Source organism: Syngnathus floridae, chromosome 17 (assembly GCF_059516105.1).
Source record: "Syngnathus floridae isolate MCC-2025c chromosome 17, RoL_Sflo_1.0, whole genome shotgun sequence".
Lineage (NCBI taxonomy): Eukaryota > Metazoa > Chordata > Actinopteri > Syngnathiformes > Syngnathidae > Syngnathus > Syngnathus floridae.
The window spans coordinates 11,623,150-11,638,881 of record NC_142429.1 but is presented as its reverse complement, the minus strand read 5'-3'; the positions used below and the strand labels follow the sequence as shown (position 1 = coordinate 11,638,881).

The window sequence follows — 15,732 nt, the reverse complement described above, 5'->3', positions numbered from 1 at the left end:
TGGTGATGACCTCAGGCTGACAAAGAAATCATTCAATTCATTACAGCCTTAAGATTATGGGAATACGGCCAGAACACAACCCACCTATTAATTTCATGGGATTGTTTTTATGCCTTGCTTTACATGGTCATTTTTCATATTTTTCATACTGCATTCGTTTGTCACGTGACGTGCTGTCCAGTCGCTCCGGAAATGATATCACGTAGCCTAAAAAATAAACAACCGGTCGAAAAACCGACCTTCGGAAGACGCAGTCTGTGAATTTGGACACCGGAATTATGTATTCTAATGGTACCGAAAGCTTGATTAAACAAGCAAGGTAAGGCGACTTAACAGCTACTCGTTACATGCACTTATTTGACGTGAACATTATGTTGCCCCTGTTTAGGTGATAGAAAAGTAGCATCCATCTTTCTTACTTGACATGAAACATTAAGATGTAACCAAAATGGCATTGCTGATTTTACTAGTGCGGTTGTCAACATTTCAGGGAGATTCAGGAGTCCGAGTTGCAGAAGTTTTACAGTCGATTAATCAAGTTGCTCCAGGGGAAAGAGCATGGTCACGAGACTATTGACTCCTTGCAAAGACTGCGTCTCATCGTTTTTGCCACCAAATACACCAGAACGTAAGTGTGACAACCATCCAAAACTGTCACTCATGTACTTTAGCTAACTTTTAGAACACTGTATTTTCTTTCCAAACCCACATTGTCGACGTAGTTCCCCAATTAGACCCTGTTTGATGAATGTTTTCTAGGTTACCCCCTGAGCTTCACAAGAGCCTAGTATTGCTTCTCTCTTCCCCTGTGGAGCAACTTCAAGTGCTGAGCTCAGCGGTTCTCAGAGAGACACTCCCCCTCGCTGCTCAGACGGAGAACTACAACCAGGACGGAAACAGTCAACTGAATACTCACGCAGCTGCCGTGCTGCTTACTCAGGTGCGCGCATGTCTTATTTGGCTGAAATTGTCACAGCGCTATGAATGAGTAGCCCACATTGTGCTCCAAACAGGCTCAATCTGGAGATGATCTGTCAGCTCTCTGCACTCAGCTCCTCCGCGGTTTGGACAACCGACCCTCAGAAGGACCGACGACGCACTTGCTCCCGCACACGCTGCCGATTGTCAACTCCATCCTCACACACAGCCCGGAGAGCCTCACCGAAGGTAACAGGAACACGTTAATATCTTTTTTTTATTATTGTTAGTGTTGAAAGTTCACTTTTTCAAATGAAGTGAGCCATTCTTCCCTTGCACGTGAATCACTTTTCAGATAACGTAACCCTCCTTAGTAAAAAGCTTGTCGATTGGCTGCGTTATGCGAGTACCACGCAAGGAGGCGGGGCTTCCTCAGGAGGATTCTTCACGGGCTCCAGGTCACGTCAGGTACGCATTAAACTGATATCAACAACGTAGCGCTTTTGCCGCAAATATCTTTTGTTTTTCGTGTCCCGTTAGCCGCCGCCTATTGCCGAGCTGGACGGGACGGTGTCGGGAGATTTCTTCACGGTGCTGTGTGTTGGTCAAGGCTTCACCGAAGACCAGTGGATGAACGTTTACTCCTTTTCCATGCTCCGACATTGGCTCCTCACATTCCACTCTGTGCCCGGTGGCGCCATAGCAGACAGTGGTAAGACGTCAGCATTCATTCAAAGCGGTTCACTTGTACAGCAGGTGGCAGGCAAGGCAGGAAAATAGAAATTTCTCACCTTATTGTTTTCCTACAACAACACATAAGTCAGGATGACCTGTTTTTCTGATTCTACAGCAAACAGATTACAGCTAAGTCTCTCCCTCTCTCACTCAATTTCGAATGGTAAGAAGTGGATTTGACGCCCCCGCCTTCCTTCCTTCCTTCCTTCCTTCCTTCCGCATGTGCCACTAAGAAGCCAAATGAATAATACACTTAGAAGCTTTCTGCCCTTTGTGTCTGATCATTAAGATGACACTTGAGCGTCCCTGAAATCTAACTTTTTATGCCTCCAGTTTGCTTTTATATCAACATGAATGACAATTGTTGCAGCATGAGCAGAACTTGCTTCTATGAGCTGTGCGCCACACAGATCTCATTTCCTATAATTGCAAAGTCCTCATCTGATTGCATTTAGTAATTTCAGTGAACCCGTTACCATGGCAACGGCGCAACTCTTACCGCGCGGTCAATCCTAATCACCTCCACTTGTGACCTGCTGTTTTGTAGACGATCGGTCGGAGATGGACGGCTCTGTGGTTTCCATGGTTTCCGTCACGTCGTCGTGCAGCCGCCTGCTGCCTCCGAAGGAGCGCCTAAGAGAGAAGGCCTTCCAGTACTGCCAGCGCCTCGTTGAGCAGAGTGATCGCAGTATGTGTTTGTCATCTTAAAAATGGAAATTGGGTCTTCTCTTTAGCTTTCATTGTGTCTTGCAGAGGCTCAGAAGAAGACAGATGCGGATCTGCAGAAAGCCGTGAGCTCAACTTTCATTCGCCGCTGTCGTCGACACGTTGCAATCGTAATCTCTGTCTTTTAGTGTCTGGTGGAAGCCGTGCGTATCCTGGACTCGGTGTGCGTAGATGATCCGTCTTTTGTCTACCGAGTGTTCCCGTGCATCAAGGCGCTTTTTGGTCGTCTCAGCACCGACTTGTCATTCGCTCGAGTCCTGCTGCCTGTGGCGCAGTTCTATCTCAATCATGGCACGTATATACGCTCATATGTGTTGGCCCAACTACTGTCATTTATAATAACACTCTTTGAAATGTCCTTTTTTTTTTTCTCAATTATATTCTTATAATTGACCTGATATTCATGTCCCTTTTTTTTTTTCCATTTCCGTGACCAAAGTGAAGATGACTAAAGGAGCATCTTTTGGCCCTCTTTGTGCCTGCAGTGTGTTGATTAGCTGATAGACAGTCTCAGCGTGACAACCAAAATAGGATGTGGCTTGTGAGAAAGGAAACTTGCCTTTACTCACTTGCCAAGGAGAAAGAAGACAAAAATGCTGGGAGATTGTTGTCCTTCATATGCTTCTCCAGCCAATTATTTGTTTTTCTTTTGGCTTTCGTTTGAAATTTCAAAATGAACCTAAATGCACTGTAAGCTTTACTGGTAAACTTAAGTTGGCCTCTTTTGCGCTAAATTCTTTTTTTTGTTGTTGCTCTGTTTAGGTGAACTGGCCGCTGTGGACTGTGATTGTGTATGGAACCTAGTTTTGGGTCGGTTCCCTGCTGAGCTTTTCAACGACCCTTTCCTGGCACATGAACTTCTGCGCTTTCTGCGACTAAACCTGGAGAACGTGCAACTCCAAGTTCCCCAGTACATACGCCACTTCCCAAATCTTCTCAAGGTGAAATGCCGGAGAAAAAGTTGCTGCCCCAACTTGTGAACACATACCTGTGGTTTCAAGGTTTTGATTTGTGTCTCTGCAGTTTTTAGCGTGGGACAGCCCCGCAGTGATTGATGACTTTGTTGATCTGCTGCCCTCGATGGTGACATCGAGTACTGCATTGGAGCTGCTGCATACTTTGCTGGATCTCCCCTGTCTTTCGGCTACTCTGCTCTTGCAACACAGGTGCCCATTTCACACATGAGCAAATGTATATAGTATCATGTCATGGCAATTGAGTTTTTTTTTTTTTTTTTTTTCCACTGTGTGCCCAGATCAATGTGTCTGCCCATTTCTGATCCGGGAGGGCGCAACCTGGCATCAATGAACGCATTCCGCAATCCATCGTTCCGAGGGCTTTTCCTCTTTCTGCTTCGAGGTGAAGCGGGCACAGGTGAGCGCATGATATTTTGACCCAAAACATTCTGAGCGTATTACATTGTTGACCTTTTCCACAGGTGACACAATAGACCGACTGAGCACGCTCCTCGAGCTGTTATCCGAGGCTGCCGATTGGCCGAGAGTCGTACAGTGCGCCCAGACCGTCCCGATTTTGCTGCACATTTTTTTCAACACTGTCGTCAATGTGAGGAAAAGAAATGTTCTAAAACTGCATTTGAAAAAGCGAACTGAATAAGACTCAGAGATGGTCGGTTCTTTGTTTTAGGTTGCCGACAGGACCCTTTTAGGCCAAGTGCTTTTGGTGACGCTGGAGAGAAGCAGCCTCCTCCTCAACATCCCTAAATACATCACGGAGATACACAGGTACGCAATAAGCGTGCCGGTCCGCTGTGTGTGTCACCGAACTTTGCACATTGTATCTGCAGAGTGTTCAGCCGTCAGCTGATCAAACTGTGCAAACTCCACCCCTCTTTGGTGATTGACCAATCCCACGAGCTGCTGGAGTTTGCTGGGGCCACCTCCAATGTGTACAACAAACAAGAAGTCTACACACATGTGGTAAGAAGAATGAGATTGATCGGAGTAGTTTCAGACTGATGCGGCAGCTCCAAGTTCACAACATGGATTTAAGACAAGGAAAGTGGAATCCCTCATAGCCGCAAACCACGTGGCTCCAATATTACTTGTTATCACTTCCTATGAGTTGTCCCGATACTTTTGTCATTGCAGAGTACTTTCAGTTTCAGTACCAAATAAAAATGATCCACATCTGTTTTCAGGTTTTGGTGCTCGGGGAGTACCTTTCTGTGTCATATGACTCTCGCTGCTCCACGAAGCTCATCACTTCCTGTTTTGAGACTTTGGAGGCAGTGCTTTTTGAAATCACATCATCTGCCCCGCACTCAGGAACTGGCTGCCCCGCCCCTCGCGCCATCACCACTCTAATGAGCGCCCTCGCTAAACTGGCGTCACGATCACACGACCTGATACCCAGGTGGCGTTGGAGATGATTGCACGTTTTGAATCTGTCGTAATTGGACGTCAATGTATGTTTGTTGTGTCCATGCTAGGGTGTCGCTCCTCCTCTCCAAGTTGAGAAACGTATCCAGCGGAGGGTCCGTTTCCTGGTGCGAGGACGACGAGGACCTGGATTCCATATTGACTCTCGGGGAGGAGCTGTGCGCTCTCCTGAAGATGCCCGGCGTGGCTCAGAGCGTCCTAAACCCACCGGCGCACGTGACCGCGCCCCGGTGGCACCAAGACACCAACGTGGCCATGCCGCTCCAACTGCGAGCGCTCACCAGACTCACGCAGGCGCACGCGTCACATGCTCAACATACACCGACTTCGCCGTCACCTCACACAAGCACATAAACATTCACACTCTTTACACTTGGACACTCTTTGCACTTTTTGTAAATACATCAAAGCAATCAAAAACGCTACTCCCCATCAGTGTAATATATTATCTCTTTATTCTTTGTTGCGACATATCAGGAATAAAAATTTACAAAATAGATCATCTGATTTGTGTAAAAAAAGAAACAGACATATCCGAAGTCTCCAGAGCCCAGTTAGAAAATGGCTCAAGTGTTTGTATAACAGCATTTTTGAGGCGTACAGGAAATGCAGACATTGACTAGGAGAAAGTGCTTTGACAAAAACATCATAAAAGAGAATTGCAATTTATATTACAGTCGGCATCAATTCACTGTTATTCGTATTTTGTGACTCATTACTTCTTGTTACATTTGAATAGAAATTTGCTTTCAGTTATTCCAAGTGAAATAGTTGGCACATTATTAGTGGAAAGGATACCAAAGTGCATCGAACTAAATATTTCTTTTGGTCTTAAAACTATTTGACCAAATATTGGTCATCTGAACATCTTTAGATGCTGTAACTGAGGTCATGAAACAAAATGATTGCTTGATTACCAGCTAAGATTAGGCTTTCGGAAATAAAAACCAGATTAGTGATTCATGTGTTCATCTATCTATGACCGCCGAGCTTGTGCTTTCTCAACCAGTAACTCTCTCCGTACGAGAACGTCTCCGCATCACCTGGAGGTTTCCAGCAGTGGCCGAGGCAAGTAGAGGTACCTCCAGATGGCGTAGTAATGGATACCTGCTCCGGCTGCCACGAAAAGATGCCAAATAGCGTGGGCGAACGGGACAAAGCCGTCGCTCTTGAAGAAGACCACACCCACGGCGTAGAAGAACCCACCCATGGCAAGTTCACACACTCCTGCATGGTCCATCTGCAACATGATATGCATGATACATTTGTGACGTAATACTTTCATAATAATATTTTTAAGTTTCAATGATTATTTCACATTGTGTGTATCATACCATTGACAGAATGACCAGAGCAGGAACAGCTCCCATGGCCACATATCCCAGCAACTCCAGCAGCTTGTACCTGCAGGTAGAACGGGTTCAAGCAACAACGTCGTTGTTATTCAGCACCGTTGATTGAGTTCAGTTACACCAATGTGGCTACCTCTCATGGAAGAAGAAGACATAGATGGATCCCAAACAAGCCATGACCCAGATGAGCCAGCGCATGTGGCATGCCCACGGGCCCAGCTCCCTCAGCATCAACCTGTCCACGCGCGTCACACAGTAAAACGTCACAGCGCCTCCGCCGTGACCTCGCTCAGCCGTCGCGTCGCATCATCGTTTCGTTTGTCTCGTCAACAGACTTACCAGGGAGAGTAGGAGGCCGCTATGAAGAAGTAGATGGCCATGCGGTCACACATGTGGAAAAGTTGCTCCACCTTCCTGCAAAAGGTAAAAAGACAAGCCATCCATCGCTCCATATTACTTTTAGTCCGAACAAATATGATCAAACTCAAGTTATGTAATGTTACTCAACATTTCAGTGGCCTCGTTTTTCTTCATAATTCATAGCCAGGTCACATCTGGTGTGTATCTTAACACCTCTGGCTATGTCCTAATTAACAGTATAAGGAATAAACTGTGTGTGTGTGACTGCACGCACAAATGCCACATGTGACTCTACCTCGCCCACACACACACCTGAGGTGGCTGATTTTCCAGGCAGCGGCGTGGAAGAGCGTTGAGGTGACAAAGAGGCCAGTGAGTCCGCTGCCGTAAAGCCAAGCAGCAACACGATGCCATTGGTCCCCTGACAGGAAGTACAGCACCGAACCACCCAGCAGGCTCGGGAGGATCCACAACTGTAAAAGCCAGGCAAGGAAACTTTATATATACCGCAACTCAATGTGCAATCTACTAGTACTGTACTATAATTGCTTTTTTTTTTTTTTTTTTCCTCAACATGCGGTTATTTTTTGTCAAGGTCTCCCTGTTTTTTTAAACACAATACTGAATAGAAAAACCTTGAAAAGGGTTTTCTCATTGTTTTCCTTTTTTTTCTCTCAGTGTGAGAACATTTGCGTGTCTTGCTCTTCATGACATTGTTCACATTCCTGCCCCTCTCCTCCTCCTTTGCCGAGCTTTACCCAAGTGAACATTTGCGATATCGGCGGCACGCCTCGCTCCCGTCGTGTCGGTGTGACTACGCTTTCCTCCTGCTCTCTTCCATCTTTCATTCACTCGTTGTGACTCGCAGGGCCGAAAGAGTTGGGGGATTACAGCAGATTAGGGAAGGCTACAGGCGAAATGCCGGATTACAGCCCACTGTCCCGGGCTGAGAGCCCCAAATCCTCAGTGTTCTGCCTCAATCCTCAACTGACATCACTTAGCGCAAATGTACAGTCGTTGCTGGGCACGTAGAGGCAAGAAAACGCTCTGACTCGCAGCCATTCCACAATTGATTTCTGTTTTTGCGTCACTCACCCCGTGCGTGGCGCAATTAGCAGCATGTTCATAATCGGTCGGTTGGTATCTCTTATTGGCTGGCGCCCTGCAATTCATAAACCTGAAAGAGAACGTGTTAGTTGGTCATTAGCAGAGAATTGATGTTCACTTGTGTGGCATGTGGGCTCATTCTTGCAGGGTCAAAGTGCTGCTAATCCACATCACGTTGTGGGAATTTTTAAAAAGCCCCATCATTAATTTGGGAGTCTATGTTGCCATGGTTATCTGTGATCTCATATTTAAACAGGAATCTGATCTCATGTAAATAGTATCAAACTGGACATTCTATGATTTCTATTTTTTATTCTGATCATTTAGTAAAAACATAATTACACACACGTATTTAGAAAAGATTTAAAGTGTAACAAACTACAGTTCAAAAACAGTATAGCTATAAATCACTATTATTAAATAGACCGCCTGATCATTTGTGAACTCATAAATCCCTTTGACAAAATCTCACCCAAGATTTTCATCTTGAAGCAATATTGCAGAAAAAGCTGCGTTATCTAACCGTGCCTCCGTCTTGCTTTGCATCTGTGTGCGCCATTTAATCCTATATTAATCCCCAGGAAGAGGAAACACATCTGGAGATGTTACAAAACCACACTTAATGCAGCGAGATGAACTCGCACACGCACGCACACACACACAGCAGGGCCACAGGTGCGTCTGCGTGGCTCAGCTGTGTTATTTAATTACACATGGCGAGCATTTCCATGCGCGCAAACATGCCGCCGATCGTGCGTCTGGCCCCCCAGCACACCTCCACGACATCTGTTTGTTGTAACCATTTATGGTACACAACGCCGCGTATGGAAGACAAAAGGCCTCTTGTGTAACGCCTCTTGTGTAACGCCTGTGCAATTCACAAGGCGGAAAGAACAAATAACGTCGAGGGAAGGAAGTTTAGGATGTTTTCCTGAGACCATTCCCGCACTTCCTGACTATTTGTCACTGCAACACAAACTCCCTGGAGGTTCACACATGAGTGTGTGTTATGTTAAGGAAAGTAAATATTAACCAGTGTCATAGAAAGAATAAATAAAGACAACTGATGTATGACCGTTTGGTTCGCCCGGGAGCTCGCTTAACTTTGCTCTGTTGTGTTTTTTTCTGCGCTGTTGTGAAGCCATCAATGGACCTGCGTGTTATCCTGCGATGTCCTCTAATTGCTTCTGACGGAATTGTGCGTGAGTGTGTTTGTGTAGTTGGACTGGAGGGAGGGGAAGACTGATCAGAGGAGACATTGTTGGCAGCATCAGCGCAACTATTCTCTTTTCTGGCTTGGGCACACACACTCACACACTCACGCAAGCACTGTAGATACCCATAGGTGTGTGTGTGTGTGTGTGTGTGTGTGATTATGTGCATGAATGTGTGAGTGTGTACATGTGCGTACTTCTCACAAAAAGTAAGTGCTTGGTGATAATCGCCCATTTCAGCACATTCCGTACATTAATAGGATCAGTTACATTTAAACTGTGTGTGTATGTGTGTGTTTGTGTGTTGAGAGCGATTTCTTTTTCCAGTAATGCTCAAGTTGAAATCCACTGGGACTCCAACTCTGATTCTCACGATTACAGGATCACAATCTCCCATGCATGTGCACATGATGGTGCATGTTTTGTTTTGAAAAAATTTGGTATGAAGCTATCCTGCCCTGATCTCCATTTTCCTACCTGTTGTTTCCATTCTTCTAGTTAAAATCTTACTTCTGCAGTGAATATAAAGTCTACACACCTCTTTCAAATGTCATATAGTACCTGTGTTATTATAAAACCAACATTTAACTGACCGAGTTAAATTGTTTCAAACCTTTTTCTACCATTAATGTTATCTATAACCTGTGCAATGTTTATACTTCCTGACTGGAAACGTTTTTTTCCCTGCTTGAATTGTACGTCACATCAATGGTGGAAAAACTCATCTTTTTTTGTTATGTTTTTGTTGTTTTTAACAAAATTAACTGTCCTTCTACTCTAGTACTTAATAATAATAATAATAATAATAATAATAATAATAATACTAATAATAATAATAATAATAATAACAATAATAATAATAATAATAATAATAATAATAATAAGAGAACAGCATCTTAAAGTGAAAAGGTAATGCAAAAAAAGTTCAGATTGAGATGCTGTCATTCCCACGCACACTCGTGATGAATCCATCCCAATCTCCAGCTCGGACCGTGCGTGCGCTCGCTCGGGTGCAGTTGCAATTCTTAAAACAAACGAATTCAGAATGATTGACTGGTACCTTCCAAATGTTGTTCCCTTCACGTCCATCTTTTGCGCGTGTGCGTGCGAGTCTCCGTCTACACACTCCCCATTCCGGATGTCCCACAGCCGTGCGCTTAAACACATAAGTCCAGCCGGCCCAACAACAACAACCTGTAGGTTCGGTTCGGTTCGGTTCGGTTGGGTTGGGCCAATGCTACTGCACAAGAACGACAGAAGCGGCGTCTCCTCGACTTCACCACAACTTTTTACCAGCAGCGTGAGAGTGGAGCCAGGCTGCATTCCATTTCGCAAGCATGGCTGGTGGTGGTCTTGTGGGTCTGCGCAGAGTTCTGTGCAGAGTTTCAGATGTGCTCGGAGGATGTTCCGCCGGACTGGGCATGTAATCCCTCCTCCCCTCTCCTGGCCGATGATAACCCAGCAGCCAGCCATCACTCCTCCCCTCACAATGTATCTCCTCCCTCAAGTCTGTACTGTATTTTAGCTGTAAATATTTGTAGAGGAAACACTGGCCAGTGGACTGCAAATACAGAGCTGAGGAACCCCCTCCAAACTGGCACCATCATAAATCAACCGCAAAAGTTGCTTTGTAAAACTATGTTCTGTGCAACCCAAGTGGTCAAAACACTGTTTTGATCCATGTTTTGTTTGTGGTGTATAAATTAAACTGGCAAAATCCAAATGGCGTGCACAGCTTTGCTTTCTATTAACCAGAATAAGAATGTAAGCCAACGTGAGTTGGATGTGTGCCAGTGCTTACAAACGTCTGGAGGAAGCAAAACATTCCACAGGAGCAAAGGACACAGATGTCACATCCGAACAAAGATACAAATAAGTACACTTGCTGTACTACCATGTATCGACAGCAGATAGCGCTGTGACATGAAATCATAGTTTGTGTTTGCACATGATTACAAACTTGAGCAGATATTTTTTCCCCAAATAACAATTTAAGCGGCACCATGAGCGGCATTCATAACCGTGGCAGTATTTTTTTTTTCATGCATACAGGATAGCAAATATGTCTCGGTTCCTTTAAGAGCGACCCACGCTTTTGTTGCCGCGCATGCGTAAATGCATGTATCATTTGCCCCTCCCCTCAGTGAAAAACAACAACAATCCTGTTAGCATTGCTACGACATGCATGCTAGCGCAATGGCTCCCTGAATCTCAGCTGAACGCGTCTGGCCTTTAAAACATTACCAGACCAGCACCATCTATTTCGCCTGGGCCTTTATACGTCGATGGTGCCGGGCTCATGAACTTGGCCAGCCTAAGCGGGGATGCGGGCGGAAGCCAGCTCCTCTTCGCCAACTTTAACCAGGACAATACGTAAGCCAAGGCCGGGCCGAATGTAGGGCAGGGCGGGGAAGAACACAGGCACGCTCCGGGGAATGTTTGGTGCTACGGTGGGCCGTGCTATGTAGCTAGCTAACGTTAGCATCCATTTAATGGGCTTTTCTACTTTATGACGCACTGACACTGCTAAATGAGACGTGGTCTGGCTATTATTTTTCTGAATCCCAAAGCTAATGTCCGAATATTATCCGTTGTCTAATTTTATTACTGTAGCTCGTCTCATATTGTCGGTGGTTAGCCGCTAGCTGCTAGGCTAACGTAATGTGCTCTGGCACGCTAACTTTAGCGAACGGGATAGGTTAGTAGCCACTCATTAAACTCACACAATCTTGTGTATTGCCTGCTGTTTGACACAACATTTTGTCATTTCTTGTATTGACACGCAGGGTTTTATACATTTGTTTCAGACGGTACAACGTTATTTATTATCCTTCTGTTGCGCTGATGGCATGTTTGTATTGTGTTGATTTTTCAGGTCCCTGGCTGTTGGCACCAAATCAGGATACAAGTTTTTTTCTTTGTCTTCTGTGGAAAAATTGGAGCAGATATACGAATGTAGTGAGTATCTTGTATTTGTCTGATTAGAGTAAGAACATACAACACTGTTCATAAATGACACGTAAAAGCTAATACATGTGTGTTTGTGTCACACAGCGGACACTGAGGATGTGTGTATTGTGGAGCGTCTGTTCTCCAGCAGCCTGGTGGCCATCGTCAGCCTCAAGGCCCCCAGGAAGCTCAAGGTCTGTCACTTCAAGAAGGGAACTGAAATCTGCAACTACTCGTACTCCAACACAATACTGGCTGTTAAACTCAACAGACAGGTAAGAAGAGAAACGCACTCCACCGCTTAATTGCCTTGTCTTCCGTCTCGTTTTAAACTAAATAACAGAAGAGTTAAGTTAGTTTTTTGTGTGTGTGCTTTCTTCTACAGAGGCTGATAGTGTGTTTGGAGGAGTCACTTTACATTCACAATATCCGAGACATGAAAGTGCTGCATACAATCAGAGAGACTCCGCCCAACCCTTCAGGTTTGTAAAAAGTCACTTAACCTGAGTCATTAGGATAGAACTCCTTGATTGGATCTCTTTCTTTGAATGACTTGAATGTAAATTTGTGTTTGTGCACCTTCCTCCAGGGTTGTGTGCCCTGTCCATTAGTAACGACAACTGTTACCTGGCATATCCTGGCAGTGCCATGATCGGAGAAGTTCAAGTGTTTGACACTGTCAACCTGGTGGGTGAACACAAAAACAACACGGCCTCAGAACGTTTCTTAAATAATGACTTTTTTTTCCAACAAAGATTTAAAAAGATTTATACTGGCTTACTTCACTTCAGTTGACAGCTTATTCCACCCTCGACACTTGTGTGTGTGTTTCAGCGAGCCGCAAACATGATTCCAGCCCATGACAGCCCATTAGCAGCTCTTGCTTTTGATGCCAGTGGAACAAAACTGGCCACAGCTTCAGAGAAGGTAGGACTGTAACAAGGCCCTTGCCTGTTTGTTTTTTTTTTCCCTTCCTCTCTTACTGCTCGCTGGAGTAAATTAAATCGCCTTGCATTGTCTTCAGTTGTTATTTTCCTCCGCGTGTCTTTTATGTTTCACTTCCTCGTCCCAGGGCACAGTCATCCGCGTTTTTTCCATCCCAGAAGGACAAAAACTCTTTGAGTTTCGACGAGGAGTGAAGAGGTGATGTGCTGGCTACAGTAAAAATTTCCCACCGCACCGATGTGTCGTTGTCTTATATCCGCGGGTGTGTTCCTGGTTGCAGGTGTGTGAGCATCTGCTCCTTGGCCTTCAGCATGGAAGGCTTGTACCTGTCGGCCTCCAGCAACACCGAGACGGTTCACATCTTCAAACTAGAAACACAGAAGGAGAAGTATGTGTATGTATTTCAAAAAGATGGTTCTGCTCTCAAAGTTGCCTCTATCATAGTAATTCACTTTGTATCTTAAATATGTCTCATGTGTATTGTGTGTGTTTAGGCCAGCAGAGGAGCCCACCACATGGGGCGGATACCTGGGTAAGGTTCTGATGGCGTCAACCACCTATTTGCCCGCCCAGGTCACGGAAATGTTTACACAAGGGCGAGCCTTCGCCACCGTGAGGCTGCCCTTCTGCGGTCATAAGAACATCTGCGCTTTAGCAATGTGAGTTCCTCTCTGTGCTTTTGTTTATTGCACACATTCAAAACTATGATGAGGAAAGGGATGAAAATGATGACATGATGAATTCAACATAACATACCGGACACAATCTTACTTTTTGCTTTATTGGTAGGATTCAAAAGATTCCCAGGCTGCTGGTCGCAGCGGCCGATGGTTACTTGTATCTCTACAACTTGGATCCTCAAGATGGAGGGGAATGCACTCTGATGAAGCAGCACAGGTAACACACAAATAAGACCATGCTGGGAGTCGCGTGGTATGAAAAATCTATGAAAAATCTGTTTCCATGTCCTGTGTCAATCGAAGCACAAACATCACATATCTCATTTGATGTTAGAGAATAAATCCGAATGGGTAGCCATTTCAGCCTTTGTGAAAGAGAACCTCTGCTCTTGACCTCAGGTTAGACGGCAGTGCCGAGCCGCTTAATGAGATCCTGGAGCAGGGGTCACATGATCGCCCACTTGTGGCGCAGACCTACAGTGCTGCCGTCACTAAAGGTATGTATGTCACCAAGTGGTACACTCACGCTCATCAACGAGGTACATCGGCCATATTCCTCGCCGGCTTTTACAAAAGGGGTAACTTCGTATTTCGTGTGGCCCATGACGTGACCTGTGAACTCACTCTCACCATCGTAGGCTACTGTGACGAGCAGGGCGCCGTGGGAGGGGCGGGGCTAGAGGAGGATCTCAATAGCTTGCGGCTAGAGGATGACAACGAGCAGCCGCCGCTCATCCTGGAAACCGAATGACCAAACTGACGGCCGCACCAACCAATCAGAGGGCTCCTCTGGCGCTGCTATCGATAAGTGACATGAGGGGGGAGGGGAGGATCAGCGAGGGAAGTTATTTTTCTGTCGTATCGTTTTTTTAAACACACCGAGTGCTCCGGAGTCTATCTGTTGTCGTTTGTCTCTTGACGTACACCTCCACGTTTTCTCGCCCTCCCTCCCTCCTCCTCGTTCTCCTTTTCCCCCTCAGTTTAGTCTGCGCGGACCAAGCTGACTGCTTTGCATGTACATGTGCCAACCGCTCCAACAAAACCCCAATGTGAATGAGAGTCTGTGAGCGTGCACGTTGGACTTTTGATCAAAATAGAAAATGTAGCCGTGCTCTTCTAAGGACACACGTGCAAATTCTAGCTCTGTGTGTAAACAAAACAAAACAAAACAAACAAAAAAACATTGTGTAAGTGCCTCTTGCCTCCCTATCATGTTTTCTGTTTGAGATCTCTGCATTGGCTTAATAAAATCTATTTTCATTTGTCTGATCTTAACCGAGGGTGTGTACTGTACTCTCTTTTCTGACGCTTTGCTTTCTCACGTACATACACAAACACACAAACGCCGAGCACGTGTGTGACTTGATGCTTTCTGCTGGCACAGTTGTGTGTTTGTGTAATTAGCTTCCATTCATCCTTGATCACTTCTCGGCTCGTTGGACCTGCACATCCTTGCTTTCCCTCCAATCAATGGTCAGATTCCAATTTTGATATTCTGGCTGTTTTTGAAACGCTACATTGGCATTTCCACGCGATGCTGTGTGAGCCTGCATGATGTTGCTGTGGTCCTGTGCCTTGTACACTGAAGACATTTCATGGATGGTGATCATGAACTAATGCAGATCTTGAAAACTACAATCCGCACGTCTGTACATTTCTTGTCATGGCAGGTTTACACTGTAAATGGTTCTGCCTCTGACCGTAGACTCGAGTTGGACAATTCAATTGGCGGTCTGCTGGTCTTAGGTGTTAGTTTCACTTTTCATTTTGATGACTCAAACCACTCAACAAAGATGACCTGTGGAGATTGGGAGTGTTGGGCTTTTTCTATTGATTTTTTTTTTGTATAAAATGTGAAACATTTATTTGAAACAACAATAAAGAGAAAGGCCATGTTGATGTGCGGTGTCGTGCCATGACTGTTACTACATCAATTTACTGCTGACATGAAAATAAGCAGACATTAGCCAGATGCAGAGCTGGAACTGAATTTATGTCAAGTAGAATAAGAGAAAATGGTTAAAAGGAGATAAATGAAACAATATGATTGTGCTTTATAAAATTCAGCACAACAGGCAAGAGAGCAGCAGTACATTTGTTTGTTTGTCTTTTTTTATGTGAGCATTACTTGTCTCATCCTACGTGGATTTACTGAATCCTGTGGCCTGAAAACAGTTTAATCAGAGGCTCCATTGTTCCCCCCCGCTAATGCTGCTGCAGCCAAATACCAGTAGCCAAGTCCATGCACATCAAGCACTTTCCTCCCAGAAAAACATTTGAAGCACATCATATGATAGACCATCAATGTCATGTGTTGACTGCATGCATGCAGCCTCGGGGCTAC

At 45.2% G+C, this 15,732-nt stretch overlaps 3 protein-coding genes and 1 long non-coding RNA gene across 6 annotated transcripts; 3 read left to right on the top strand and 1 right to left on the bottom strand.

The window, feature by feature from the left end:
• Positions 1–152: 152 nt before the first annotated feature.
• ap5z1 (adaptor related protein complex 5 subunit zeta 1) lies at positions 153–5,280 on the top strand. Of its 2 annotated transcripts, XM_088358144.1 has the most exons (18): positions 153–319; positions 491–628; positions 760–940; positions 1,014–1,167; positions 1,274–1,386; positions 1,459–1,630; positions 1,769–1,816; positions 2,201–2,341; positions 2,407–2,444; positions 2,508–2,670; positions 3,142–3,320; positions 3,403–3,545; positions 3,635–3,753; positions 3,818–3,945; positions 4,027–4,124; positions 4,187–4,319; positions 4,541–4,755; positions 4,832–5,280. In XM_088358144.1, exons 1-18 carry the CDS (start codon positions 279–281, stop codon positions 5,133–5,135), a joined length of 2,508 nt encoding a protein of 835 aa, XP_088214270.1. In that variant the 5' UTR covers positions 153–278; the 3' UTR covers positions 5,136–5,280. The 2 variants fall into 2 exon arrangements, with proteins under 2 accessions (XP_088214270.1, XP_088214271.1); XM_088358145.1 differs by lacking the exon at positions 1,769–1,816.
• mmd2a (monocyte to macrophage differentiation-associated 2a) lies at positions 5,214–9,918 on the bottom strand. The gene is made up of 7 exons (XM_088358146.1): positions 9,875–9,918; positions 7,589–7,670; positions 6,806–6,966; positions 6,473–6,547; positions 6,267–6,368; positions 6,116–6,185; positions 5,214–6,021 (listed from the first exon to the last, which is right to left on the bottom strand). Exons 1-7 carry the CDS (start codon positions 9,901–9,903, stop codon positions 5,821–5,823), a joined length of 720 nt encoding a protein of 239 aa, XP_088214272.1. The 5' UTR covers positions 9,904–9,918; the 3' UTR covers positions 5,214–5,820.
• Positions 6,201–7,945, top strand: LOC148384582 (uncharacterized). The gene is made up of 3 exons (XR_015853429.1): positions 6,201–6,388; positions 6,467–6,556; positions 6,827–7,945. It is a non-coding gene; the product is annotated as an uncharacterized LOC148384582 (long non-coding RNA).
• A 1,030-nt stretch (positions 9,919–10,948) lies between the features above and the next one.
• Positions 10,949–15,287, top strand: wipi2 (WD repeat domain, phosphoinositide interacting 2). 2 transcript variants are annotated; one of them, XM_088357095.1, is made up of 12 exons: positions 10,949–11,187; positions 11,690–11,772; positions 11,869–12,038; positions 12,149–12,245; positions 12,353–12,450; positions 12,598–12,690; positions 12,836–12,906; positions 12,989–13,096; positions 13,203–13,367; positions 13,498–13,605; positions 13,788–13,885; positions 14,027–15,287. In XM_088357095.1, exons 1-12 carry the CDS (start codon positions 11,114–11,116, stop codon positions 14,137–14,139), a joined length of 1,278 nt encoding a protein of 425 aa, XP_088213221.1. In that variant the 5' UTR covers positions 10,949–11,113; the 3' UTR covers positions 14,140–15,287. The 2 variants fall into 2 exon arrangements, with proteins under 2 accessions (XP_088213221.1, XP_088213220.1); XM_088357094.1 differs by having other exon boundaries at positions 12,989–13,102.
• Positions 15,288–15,732: the final 445 nt, after the last annotated feature.

Excerpts from the sequence above, each read along its gene's own strand:
- wipi2 (XM_088357094.1), top strand. The coding sequence starts at position 11,114 with ATGAACTTGGCCAGCCTAAGCGGGGATGCGGGCGGAAGCCAGCTCCTC. Across the intron at positions 12,246-12,352 it reads GACTCCGCCCAACCCTTCAG|GGTTGTGTGCCCTGTCCATT; the intron begins GTTTGTAAAAAG and ends ACCTTCCTCCAG. Across the intron at positions 13,886-14,026 it reads CAGTGCTGCCGTCACTAAAG|GCTACTGTGACGAGCAGGGC; the intron begins GTATGTATGTCA and ends TCACCATCGTAG.
- ap5z1 (XM_088358144.1), top strand. The coding sequence starts at position 279 with ATGTATTCTAATGGTACCGAAAGCTTGATTAAACAAGCAAG. Across the intron at positions 4,320-4,540 it reads AAGAAGTCTACACACATGTG|GTTTTGGTGCTCGGGGAGTA; the intron begins GTAAGAAGAATG and ends ATCTGTTTTCAG. Across the intron at positions 4,756-4,831 it reads TCACACGACCTGATACCCAG|GGTGTCGCTCCTCCTCTCCA; the intron begins GTGGCGTTGGAG and ends TGTCCATGCTAG.
- mmd2a (XM_088358146.1), bottom strand. The coding sequence starts at position 9,903 with ATGGACGTGAAGGGAACAACATTTGGAAG. Across the intron at positions 7,671-9,874 it reads AAGGGAACAACATTTGGAAG|GTTTATGAATTGCAGGGCGC; the intron begins GTACCAGTCAAT and ends GTTCTCTTTCAG. Across the intron at positions 6,022-6,115 it reads CTCTGGTCATTCTGTCAATG|ATGGACCATGCAGGAGTGTG; the intron begins GTATGATACACA and ends ATCATGTTGCAG.